The sequence below is a fragment of the Gallus gallus genome, chromosome 28, assembly GCF_016699485.2.
Source record: "Gallus gallus isolate bGalGal1 chromosome 28, bGalGal1.mat.broiler.GRCg7b, whole genome shotgun sequence".
Taxonomy (NCBI): Eukaryota; Metazoa; Chordata; class Aves; order Galliformes; family Phasianidae; genus Gallus; species Gallus gallus.
Window position 1 is genome coordinate 1,610,863 of NC_052559.1, and position 11,976 is coordinate 1,622,838.

At 62.6% G+C, this 11,976-nt stretch overlaps 1 protein-coding gene across 1 annotated transcript; it reads right to left on the reverse strand.

Moving 5' to 3' along the window:
• Positions 1-122: 122 nt before the first annotated feature.
• On the reverse strand, positions 123-11,653 carry MYO5B (myosin VB). The gene is made up of 36 exons (XM_040653594.2): positions 11,050-11,653; positions 10,730-10,892; positions 10,509-10,653; positions 10,141-10,297; positions 9,883-10,023; positions 9,655-9,736; positions 9,381-9,482; positions 9,082-9,194; positions 8,747-9,012; positions 8,437-8,518; positions 8,052-8,192; positions 7,851-7,973; positions 7,649-7,732; positions 7,074-7,211; positions 6,884-6,981; positions 6,673-6,759; positions 6,482-6,593; positions 5,932-6,143; positions 5,686-5,842; positions 5,266-5,505; positions 4,863-5,072; positions 4,654-4,747; positions 4,416-4,561; positions 4,148-4,261; positions 3,793-4,029; positions 3,617-3,711; positions 3,262-3,448; positions 3,001-3,094; positions 2,736-2,873; positions 2,433-2,584; positions 2,192-2,281; positions 1,857-2,007; positions 950-1,220; positions 688-862; positions 513-593; positions 123-425 (listed from the first exon to the last, which is right to left on the reverse strand). The coding sequence occupies exons 1-36, from the start codon at positions 11,251-11,253 to the stop codon at positions 267-269; spliced, it is 5,241 nt and encodes a 1,746-aa protein (XP_040509528.1). The 5' UTR covers positions 11,254-11,653; the 3' UTR covers positions 123-266.
• Between the last annotated feature and the right edge of the window lie 323 nt (positions 11,654-11,976).

An 11,976-nucleotide genomic window follows, 5' to 3' on the forward strand; every position in this document is an offset into this window, starting at 1 on the left:
ATCCTCCCCCACTGCACCCCAAAAGCCCCACAGAGGGGCAAGGAGGACCCAATCCCACACCGTGAGGACACCACCCTCCAACTGCTCCCCCTAAGCAGCCAGCCTGAGGCACCCAGTTTATCTGCAAAGACTTTTATTAACATCATCAAAGCATTAAAAAGGAAGGGGTCGAGATCATCACAGCTGTGCCGCGGAGGCAGCAGCCGAGGGTTCCAACAGACATCACACAGAGCTGCACCCCAACCCTGCGAGGTCCCCCTGCAGGCTCAGAGACGCACGAGGAAGGCCAGGTCCACGCTGTCAGGGATGCAGAGCTCGTCCAGGCGCAGCGGGGAGGGGATGAAGGGCAGGTGCACAGGGAAGAGGTGGTTGGTGTCCACCAAGAGCTGGCCGGGGGTCCCTGCCTGCTGCTCCTGCAGCCGCTTCTGCAGGGATACGGCCCTCAGCAAGGTGGTGGCCAAGAGCCGAGACCCCCCTCCCCCCACCCCAGCCAACAGAGCCTCCTTCCCTACCTCCACACTGCTGATGAGGGCAGGGCTCACGCGCTCCTCCAGCCCAGCAGCCGGAGTGTACGCCCGTAGGATCTTCACTACCTGGAATAGACAGCAGATGATGGAGCTGAGGGGTCATCTCTGCCCCAGCACCGGTGTCCAGGGCTCCCCAGGTCACTGCAATCCCCCCCCATACCTGCTGTGGGGTCAGCACGGTGCACAGGCTGCAGATGGCCCCTGCGTCCTCCTCTGTCGCCTTCTTCACCTGCAGCAGCTGTGCAGCCTGGACCAGCGGCTCCAGCATCTCACGGGCACCGCTCTGCTGCAGCCCCTGCGCCCGCAGCCACTGCTCCACCTGGCTGATGTTGTACCTATGGGGCGGGGGGGGGGGGGTCAGCAGGAGGCAGCCCCCCATTCCTCAACCCCCCACCCCCATATACACCCCACACGGGACCGACCTGAGCTGGATGCCACGGCTCCAGGAACACGCGTCCTTCCTCAGCAGCAGGTAGTTGAGGGTGGTGCCGCTGATGAGGAAGAGGAGCTGGCGCAGCAGCTGATGCCCCACAGCCGGGGACAGCCCATAGAGCTCCAGGGCCTGGTGGAAGGAGCCCAGCTGCTGCAGGAGCTCGGGCAGGGTGTGGGCTGGGGGGGCCGAGGAGCGGTGGTGGGTGGGAGGGCAGGAGGAGGACAGGCCCTGGATGGTTTCACTCTCCAGCATTGCGGCAACTGGAGGGGGAAAAAGAGGAATGATCAGAGCACGGCTCGTTGGCTTCACGTCATCTCCAGTTGGGGATGGGGGAGTTGATGGGGTGGCTGCAATCCTTGGATGGGAGAAGTGGGGCATGTGGGTGATGGAGGTCCCCAGAGGGGGTGCAAATCCCCCCTCCTGCTCCTCAAATGCATCATCTGAGCTGGGTTACACCAAGACCCAAACACAGAGCCCCCCGCCGTAGGGAACCCAGCCCAACTCACAGCTCTCCTCTGTGTTGGCTTAGGGGGCTGTGGAGAACCCAACCCAGCCTAAAAAGACTTCAATCCAACCCACAGCCCCCCCATGGGAAACAGAACCCAACCCACAGCTCACAGTCCAAACCAACCCAACCCACCCCACAGCCCCTCACCACGGGGAACCCAACTCAACCAAAGCCAACCTACAGTCCTCTTAAGGGGAACCCAACCCACCCCACGGGGGAACCCAACCCACCCCACATCCTCCTTAAGATGAATCCAACCCAACCCAACCCCAAGCTCCCCCATCATAAGGAACCCAACCCAAGCCAACCCACACAGTACCACTCCCCACCACCACCAGGGCACCCCGTGAGCCCCCCTGCCCCACATCCCCCCAAGCTCCCTCCATACCAATCATGGGCTTGAGGCGCTTCTCAGCCGTGCGGACGAGCTGCTGGTACAGCTGCACTGCCAGTGCTCCCAGGCTGTGGAAGGGGCCCTGCAGGTCCAGGTTGTGCAGGCGGTGCTCATTCTGTTGCGCCGTGCTCCCCTGCTGGCAGCTCTGCAGGTACAGCCAGGTCAGGGTGATGGGTCCCATGGTGACCCCACCCCAAAGCCCACCCCAGGGCAACACAAGGGGCAGGATCAGCCCAGCACATGCCCACGCACCAGATGGGGGGAAGCCCCAGCCCATAGACAAAGCCCAAAGTCCCTAAGGCCATCCTAGGGGGTGGGAGTGACCCTACCTCATCCCGGCCGTACTGGCGCAGGCAGTTGAGGAGCCGGCAGGCATTTGCAAGCCAGAGTGCCACCACATCAAAGTCATCACTGTGCTTCTGTGGGGAGGGCAGAAAGTGAGCAGGGAGTGGGTCAGTGGGGCTCCAGCAGTGGCCCCATAGCACCCCCAGCATCCCCAGCCCCATCCTACAGAGCCATGGAGTCCCATGCCATCCCCATGTCACCCAGCAATTTTCCTGCCCCCAGCACCTTCATGACCCTCTTGATGGCGTTGATGGCCGCATCCAGCAGTGAGTGGCACCGCGGCTCATCGTGGCAGTGGTCCGCGTGCCGGATGCAGAGGAAGAGGACGTAGGCTGGAAGGTCTGGCATTGCCCCAGGAATGCCCTGAGGGCGATAATCTGTGGTGGAGGGCACAGAGACGTCAGGCCAGGCAGCTATGGAGAGCAGAGCTGGGCAAGGGGGGGGTGGGAAAAAGGGGGGGACAGGACCCATCCCTTGGGAAAAAGGGTGCTCTGTTCAGTCAATGGGACCATGGTGCCCAGAGCCCACCTGTGATGATGGCCTTGATGATGCGCCCTTCGTCCTCCAGTCTCCATACCAGCATGGCCTGGGGTGGCCCCGATGGGGATGGGACCACAGGGGATGCTGCTGGCTCCTGCCCCGGTGTGGTGGCCTCTTTCTTCATTGCTGGAGGGGAGCACAGATCACACCCTGGGCCATGGGACTTGCAGCAGCTCCCAGTGAGCGACACACCAGCACCAAAGCAGGCTGCTGACCCCCATCCCTGTGTCCCCCTTCCCATGCGTGTACTTGCCTGTAAACTCCTGGATCTGCTTCGTGTAGGCTCTCAGCTGCTTCTGCAGCTTCAGTGTGGTCCTCTCCTGTTTCTCCAGCTTCTGGGACAGCTCCTGAGCAAAGACAGCCCTCGTAAGGCTCACCCCCCCCAGAACCCACTCACAGGGTCAGGAGATGCCAAAGGTCCCATGCATTGCTCCCAAGTGGGATGCTGCAGATTGCCACAGGACAAGACGGGGGGTATCCAGCCCCATCCTATTATCCACCCCCCTCCCCTTACCCAGTTCTCCTCCTTGAGGCGCACGACGTGGTGCTGCAGCCCCTCCTGGCCCTGGTGCCGCTGCAGGTCCTGGATGAGGGCTGCCTGCTGCTGGCTCAGCTGCTTGAGTGAGCGGATGTCGAGGTGCAGCCCCTCCACCTCCTCCTCGTGGTGCTGCTTCTCCTCCTGCAGCTGGCTCACCAACAGCCTGCACGTGTGGGGAAACGGAGGCACTGCGCTTGGACTGGATGGTCCTCCGGGTCCCTTCCAACCCGACCTATCCTATGACTCCAAGACACCAACCTCTATCCTTCACGGTAAGGTTTGTTCCCTCAAAACCAACCTTTCCCAGAGCATCTATGGGGCCCACACTCACTTGTTGGCCACCTGCACTGCGTCGTACGCGTGCTTCAAGTCATCCCCCGCCGCCTTCTCGGGGCTCCTGCCCAGCCCCAGCATCTCAGCGATGTTCTGCCAAGAGGAGAGCAGGACGGGGTGAGGGCAGCCCCGGCAGCGCATCTCCGTCCCCACGGCTATGGGGCAGGGGCTCACCCTTCGCTTGAGGAAATCCAGGGGTTTCCTCTCCTCGTGCTCGGCGGATGCTTTGCTCCTCCTCAGCTCCTCCCGGGTGCGGGCCAGCTCCTCGGTGACAGCATTGAGCTGTCCCAGCAGCAGCAGATACGCCTTCTCAAAGGGGTCCTGCCCCGCAGCGCTGCCAGGCATGGGGTCCCCCATGGGGTGGGGAGGCTGAGGGACCTCAGGTGGTGGCTGCCAGCGCTCCTCCAGCCCCTGGGGGTGGGAGGGAGGTTGGAGGTGGGGGCTGACAGCCCTGCAGCTGCCCCGCTGGGACCACAGGACCCCACGGGAAGGGGCGCTTCCGTTTGTCACCTCCACCATCACCACTAACCTCAGCCTGTAGGTCAGAGCCATCCCGAGAGGGGGCGGTGGACATGGAGGACATGTAGCTGCTCTCGGAGCCCAGGAAGCTCTCGGATGAAGGGGAACGTCTGAGGGTGCTTTGCTGATGGGAGAGAAGAGGGACAGAGCTGCTCCCCGCGCCCCAAGCAGCCTCTGTCTCATGTCCCATCTCTAGTGGGGGTACAGGGATCGGTCTGGGGGAGGTGGGGACAAAGACACAGCAGCCCAAAGGGGCTGAGCCCCCCACAGCTCCTCACCCTATGGAAGGCCACCTCGTCCCGCAGGTTCTCATAGCCCTGCTCCAGGCGGGCGTATTCCTGCACCAGGCTCTGGTAGCGCGCCCGCTCCTCCTCCAGCTCCTGCTGCAGCCCCCGGCTCTCCCGCGCTGCACGTTGGTGCTGCTCTGTGGGGATACAGACACGTAGGAACACATGGGAACGCAGGGAGGGTGCACCGAGTCCTGTGCACAGGATGGGGTCGTGGGGACCCTTCTACCTTCCAGGTCCTGCGACTGCTCCAAGGTGCGCTGAATCAGAGCATCCCTCTCCTCCCCCAGGTGCAGCTTCACGGCTTCCACTTCTGCCAGGCGCTGCGGAGGGAGCAGAGGGACAGATGCAGCCCAGGGGCCGCCCTGCGGGCGCACAGCACCGCCATCACAGCGCAAAGCGGAGCTCAAAGCCACCACCCCCAGCCCCACATCGGACCTGCCGGAGCTCCTCCACCTCCTGGGCCAGGCGGCTCTCAGCACTGTGCCTCTCCAACTCGGCCAGCCTCTCCTGCAGCCGCTGCACCTGAGCATCGTGCGCTGCATCCTCCCGCAGCCACCGCATCTCCTCCCGCAGCCGCTGCACCTCCTCAGCGTGAGCGGCGTTCAGCTCCGACAGCTGCTCCGCCAATCGCTGCTTCTCCTGGGCCTGGGGGCAGAGAGTACCAAAACTGGGGTGAGGTGCCCACACGCCCCCCCAAAGGGAACCCCTCTGCAGCAGTGGGGTATCCCATTTCCTCGGGTATCACCCCATGCAACGCTCCAACCAGGATGCCCTCCATAGGGACAGGTTGACTGCTGCACCCTGGAACCAAGAGCAGAGGGAATGCTGCAGCACCCACCTGCTCATCCAGCCTGCGCTGCAGCTGCATCACCTTGATCTCCATGCCCTTGTGCAGCTGCTTGTAGTGCTCTACTGAGCGTGCTTCAGCCCGCAGCCGGCGCAGCTCACGGCGTGCCCGCGCCCGGCGGTAGCAGCACTGCAGGTAGAGCACAGCCCCGCGCAGACGGTTGTAGCGCTGGCGGACCAACCAACCCCTCACAGCAGCCTGGAGCACCACAGCTTTCTGGTGCTGCACCATCTGTGGGGAGATACGGGGCAGCAGCATCATCAGCAAGCACAAGGGGCAATGCGACAGCGGTTGCATGCAGTGTGGGGTGCCGGGATCGGTGCTGAGCCGTCACCAAAACACCCCCAACCCCAAACAGGAGCGCACTGCTCCCATCTGTGCACAGCACTCACTGCTCTGCCGTGCTCCCACCTGGCGGTAGAGGCGTCGAGCAAACATCCCCCGGCTGAAGGCCTGGATGGTGAGGGCAGCCCGGCGCACACGCAGGTAGGAGCGCCGAGCCAACGCCATCCTCACATTCTTCTGCAGCACCACCGCAGCTCTGCTCCTCCGCAGCTCAGCGGTGAGCCTGCAGGGTGCAGGAGATGAGCACGGTGGGGGCAGAACCCCACAAACACCCCCCCCAACCCCCCTCAAGCTCAGCTCATCGCATCTCACCTGCGTGCCAACATGCCCCGGGTGTGACGCTGCAGGCACAGAGCTGCAGCACGAATGCGGCCGAAGCGGCGCCGTGCCAGCCAGCCCCGCAGGTGCCTCTGCAGCAGTGTGCAGGCTGCACGCAGCCGGCTGCACCGCAGCTCCTCCAGGAATGCCACCTGGCCGGCACGGAAGAACACCTTGCTCTTCCCGCAGCGGTACATGCTGGGGTCCTGCAGGAAATAAAGGGGGGGATTCAGAGCAATGCCTCAGAGAGGTGTCCCCCCCTTCAAAGGGATGCTCCGTGACCTCCCTGCTGGCTGCAGAATGCCAGTTCCTATCCATCGTGCACAACCTGCTGAGGACCCGTGCTGGAAAGAGGATGGGGAGAGGAACGTGCAAGGAATGCTCGAGGGACCCCAAGGGATGGGGAGAAGCATGTATGAAGGATGCTGGGTGGGACCCTGCAAGGGACGGGGAGAACCGTGCACAAAGGATGCTCAGGGGAACAAGAAATGGGGAGAAACACACACAAGGGATGTGTCCGGGGGACCTCATTGCAACCCCTTACTTGCAGCAGTCTCTCCAAAGCAAGGCTGCAGCTCTGCTTTGCATCATCACCCACCAGCTCCTCCCTGCTCAGCAGGGCCCTGTACCTCTCAAAGAACTCCTGGTATGTCCACCTGCGGGGGCACATAGAGGGGATCAGGGGGTGCCACAGCCAGGGGGACCCCCATGGTGCTGGGGGAACAAGGGGGGCACCTGGAGGGGTAACCAGCAGCACTGATCCGGATGGTCTCCAGCACTCCGCAAGCTCTCAGCTGCTCCACTGCTCTCCTGGAGTCAAAGCTGGGGCAGAAATGAAAGGGTTACCTCACCTGGGCACCAGCTGGGGTTGCACATGTGGGGTAATGAGGAATGCAGCTCAGAGAGACGGCACAGCCCCACGAGCCCCCAGCCCTGCAGCACTCACACGAAGGGCAGCTTGCTGTCGTTGGGTTTGATGCAGCGGACGTAGTGCGGTGTGGTGCTGCCCAACGTCTCCATCAGCCGCTGCAGGGAGGATTTGAACTGTGGGGGACAACAGGAAAGAGCTCAGAGCCTCTCCAGCACACAGCAGGGCCCTCCTCCCCCCCACCCCCAGGGCTGTCCCTGCCCCATACCTGACTGGAGATGGACTTCTTGCTCTTCTGGGTACCAGGCATTGACCTGCGGCTGGGGCGGCCGGACCTGGGCCCGCTGGACCTGCGGGATGTGGGGCCATCCCCATCCTCCAGGAAAAGCTCAGTGAGCAGCGCAGACTGCACAGAGTGGGGCTATGAGAGCCAGGCAGGGCCAGCAGGGAGCATCACACCATGCACCCAGAGCCATCGCTGCAGGACGCAGCCCCAGGAGCCCAGCACACAGCCCAGCACACAGCCCCGGTGTGCAAGAACCAGCTGTGCCCCCTCCTCCCCCCAGAAGAACCCCAGTGGACCCACAGACACTGCCATGAGAGCAGCCCAAGGTGTCCCCGAGATGTCCCTTACCTTCTGCCAGGACCACGCAATGCAGAGGAAAGAAGTGACAGTATTACCAACCTGATGACAACAGAACCCCCCCCTCCCCACCCCCTCTGCAGGGAGGTGACCAAGGCACCCCACACCCTAAAATGTGGCACCCCATGGGAATGGGGTGGGGGCACCCACAGCTCATTTCTCCCACATCACCCACCCTCCCAGCCCTGGGATGCTCGCACCTTGCTGGCTCTCAGCAGCCCCACCAGCTCCTCGGGGATGGTGTCTCTGTTCTTCTCCACAAACCCATCACACTGATACTCCACCTGGCAGGGGACAGCACAACGTTACCCCGGGACTTTCCCAGCCCTGTTTGCTGCAGAGCTTTTGGAACGAGTCCTTTAGGAGCCAGAGCTGCCCGGGGGACCAGAGTGACCCTCCTACCTTGCCGGCAAAGTGGCACACAACGAAGGCATCCATCGGCCTCTTGGGCTTCTGGAAGTGGGAGCTGCCGAGGTGGGTCTGGTACAGCTTCTGGGCCCAGCTCCCATCACTGCCCTGGGGCATCTGAAGGGCAGAGGGGTCAGGGGGAGCAGCCGGGGGGGTTTCCTGGAGGGCTGCAGTGCTGCCAGCACCCCAACCCACCTTGCACTCCTCATTCAGCAGGTCCAGCACACCCAGTCGGCCCTCAATGAGCTCAATGCACGGCTGGTTGTCATAGAAGTCAATGAAGACCCACGGGATCTCCTCAGCCACGTACTCCTCCTGCTCCAGCTTGAAGACATGCTGGAGGGATGGGAGAGCAGAGCAGGACGAAGGTGAGGGCAGAGGTTTGCACAGGGCAGCCCTTCTCCTTCTCACAGAGCTTCTGGAGAACAGAGGGCTCCGTGCCCAGCTCCAGCCCCATCCCCAGCCCCAGGTTTTGGGGGAGCAGCCACATTCCCAGGGCAGGAGGACAGAAGGAGCAGCACGGCAGGATAGAGGGAGATGTGCTGCCCTCCCAGCGAGGAGACGTCTGGGTGATACCCACCAGGTTGAAGAGCTGCTGCAGCTTCTCGTTGGCGTAGTTGATGCAGAACTGCTCAAAGCTGTTGAGGTCGAACATCTCAAACCTGTGGGGCAGCAGATTGCTGGCTGGGGTAGGACACGGCCATGGACCCAACCCCACCATGGGGACAACCCAACCCCACCACGGGGACAACCCAACCCCACCACGGGGACAACCCAACCCCACCACGGGGACAACCCAACCCCACCACGGGGACAACCCAACCCCACCCACAGACCCAACTGTGGCCGGAAGAGGATCGCCCTCCTCCATAAAGGACAGCTGTCCTTACCCATAGATGTCCAGGATGCCGATGGAGGTGTGGTGGCCCTCTGGTGAGCGCAGGGCACGGTTGACCCTGCTCGTCATCCACCTGAAGACCTGCCCATACATGTGCTTGGCCAGGGCATCCCGGCAGTCCAGCGCCTGCTGCCTGCTGAGTGGCTTCATGTAGGTCTCACCCGCCGTCACCAACTTGCGGTGGCAGAGCCAACGCGTCACCTGCGCCTCCTCGATGCCCAGCAGCGCACAGAACAGCCCCAAGGCCTCACTGTTGGGCTGAGGAGGGACAGAGAGGTCACCAGCAGCTCTGGGGTGCGTGGGGACGCAAGTGGGGCTCTCACCCACCTCCACAAAGCAGCCGTCCCCGTGGCGGTCCCTCCCTCTGATGGTGACGTTGCCCAGGTGCAGGATGGCAGCGAGGATGGCAAAGAGCTCCAGCTGGTCGGCTTCAGGGACACCTACAGGCACAGAGGGAGGGGTTGGGGTCGGACCCTGCGCAGCATGAGCTACGGAGAAGGGAACAGCCAGCAATGGGGCACCCAACCAACGGTGGTGGGATGATGGTGACGGCCCACAGGACAATGGGGATGTGGGGATGCCCACCCCAATGTTTTTCCCCAACCCGTGCCCAGCCAGGACGGTACCCAGGAGGGAGAAGGCGTGCCGTGTGCTGTCCAGGTCGGATGCATCATCAGTGCCTGCGCCGCACCGGCCCTGCTGGGTGTAGTAGAAGGTCTCTGCCCCACCTGAAGAAGAGATGTGTGGGTGATGAAAGCAGCACAGCCCCACCGGGCTCCCAACCACCCCCATCCCACGGGGCAGCACATCCAGCCAGCAGCCCCAAGGGTTGGGGGGCAGAGGGGAAGGCAGAGCGCTGGCATCGCCATGGGGACACCCAGGGGGATGTGGGGCACTCACGCAGATGCAGACCCTGCAGCTCAGGCAGGGCGGCTGAGGCACAGAGCTGATAGAAGATGTGGTAGTTCCGTTCTGCTTTTGCCTGCAGAGGAGCAAGAAGAGCACTGAGCACCCCCAGAGTGGTGACAAGGGGACATCCCCCCCTCCCAGTTCAACTGAGCAGCACTGGGGCTGCATGCCACGGCAGCCATGGCCAACCCTTGGCCACGTCCCTACCCAGAGCCCCACCTGGAAGGTGACACGGGACTTCTCCAGCAGGTAAGTCTTGATGGTGGCCCCCATCACACGGCCATGGCTGAAGCCAATCTCAATGTACTTCCCAAAGCGGCTGCTGTTGTCGTTCCTGGTCGTCTTGGCGTTCCCAAAGGCCTGGCAGGAGGGAGGCTTTGGATCTCCAGGTGCTCCGGGGGAGGCCAACCCCCCGCACCCATCCATTTTATCATGGGCTGAGGGCCATGGGAAGGGCTTTGGGACAGGGGGACGCACCTCCATGAGGGGGCTGGAGGCCAGCACCTTCTCCTCCATGCTGGAGTCCCCCAGACCACCCCCGACAGCGGTGAAGTATCTCATGGCATACTTGGCTGAGGCAGTTTTCCCTGCTCCTGACTCACCGCTGATGATGAGGGACTGGTTCCTACCAAACCTGGAAGGCAACGTGAGCCCTTGAGTCATTGGGATGGTTCCAATGGGGCTTCAGCCCTTCCCCACCACAACCCACGGGGTACAACCCCACATTGGGAACTCCCAACAGGATGGTTCCTCCCAATGGGGCTTCAGCCCTTACAACCCAACCTGGTGGGGCACAACCCAAGGGGACAACCCCACCCTGAGGTCCCCCCAAGAGGGTCCCTCACCTCGCCATCTGCCTGTAGGCCTCCTCTGCCAACGCAAAGATGTGGGGGTCCATATCCCCCATCTCCCGGCCGCTGTAGGCATAGATCACCTCCTCCTCATAGATGGGCAGCAGCTTGTAGGGGTTGATGGCCACCAGGATGATGCCTGCAGGGAGGGCTCAGGGCTCACACAGGGCAGGGATGGGAGGGCACTGAGGAGGGGTGGAGGGACGTGGGCTCACCGCAGTAGGTGTAGATGGCATTGGCCTCCAGGAAGCGCACACGGAGTGAATGCAGCACTGCTGGCTCATGCAGGTGGCTCAGGGCCACCAGGTCATCCTTGCCTGAGAGGCACTCAGGGTTGCAGAGGGGAGGCAGCTGAGAGCCCAGGGGGTAAACAAGAGGCTGTAGGGTTGGGGACAGGTGGGCAGGGGACACAGCCACAGTGAGCCTTACTCCTGCACAGCCACCAGGCACCTTGTGGCCTCTCCACCAAGGGACACAGGGTGATTTGGGGTGCAGAGACAGTCACAGCTCAGGACCCACGTGGCCCCAACCTCACCGAGCCATCCTCCAGGCGGAGGTGCAGGACGGAGTCTCCTTCCTCATAGCCTTTGGTTATTTCTGCTGCTCTCCAGACATGGACGCAGTCAGGGATCCAGACCCGGGCACCCTGGGGGGAGGCACAGGAGGGACACCCTACAGACAGCCACCAAACCAAGCGTTCCCCAGCACAGCTCTCTACATTCAGCCTGGTGCTCAGCATCCCTACAGACCTGCAGGGATGAATGCCCCCCAGCTGAGCAGGGAGGCAGTAGGGCTGCCATGCAAGCACCCAAAAGCAGAACACAACAGCAAACAGCTACAAAATAGGGCCCCAAACCAGCTGTAGGCACCCAGCAAGAGGACTGGGGGATGCTCCAGCCCCAGAGTCCCTTTAGGATCAGCCCCCCCTTCCTCCCACCTTCCTGTTAAGGAAGCAGCTCTCCCCTCCTATAGGATACCCCCAAAAAAGAAGTCGTCACAACACCCTGACCCCACTGCCACAGCTCCAGCAGCACACAGAGAAAGGAGCTCCTCCATGTAGGATGATACAGCCTTTCCCTTCCACCCCCAGCCTCACCTGCCCATAGGGCTGCCCTGCCGCCATAGCCCCGCTGTCACACAGCCGGCTCCCCCCAGCTCACCGCCCCTTTATGGCCGCTAATTGCCGCTAATTACCGATAATTGGATAAGGGGTCCACACCCTGCTTTGCTGCCTCAGCACCACACTCCTCCCCTAATGGGGGAGGACACTAGGAGCCCTTCATAGACATCTCAGGACCTTCTAATGGGGGAGAACCCTAACAGCTCCCCGAGCTCCAAGGGACTCACCCCACAGGGCACTCGACCCCAAAGTGCCTCCCCCCCACCCCAGGACCACTGAGGGCACCTCGAGCTTCTCCTGTCTACGGCGCCCCTATGTAGGATACCCCAAAACTGCCCCCTT

Coding starts and splice junctions, on each gene's coding strand:
- MYO5B (XM_040653594.2), bottom strand. CDS start 11,253: ATGCTGAGCACCAGGCTGAATGTAGAGAGCTGTGCTGGGGAACGCTTG. Junction 8,519..8,746: donor GGCATCCTGGACATCTATGG/GTAAGGACAGCT, acceptor GCTGCCCCACAG/GTTTGAGATGTTCGACCTCA. Junction 5,506..5,685: donor CTCGACGCCTCTACCGCCAG/GTGGGAGCACGG, acceptor ATCTCCCCACAG/ATGGTGCAGCACCAGAAAGC.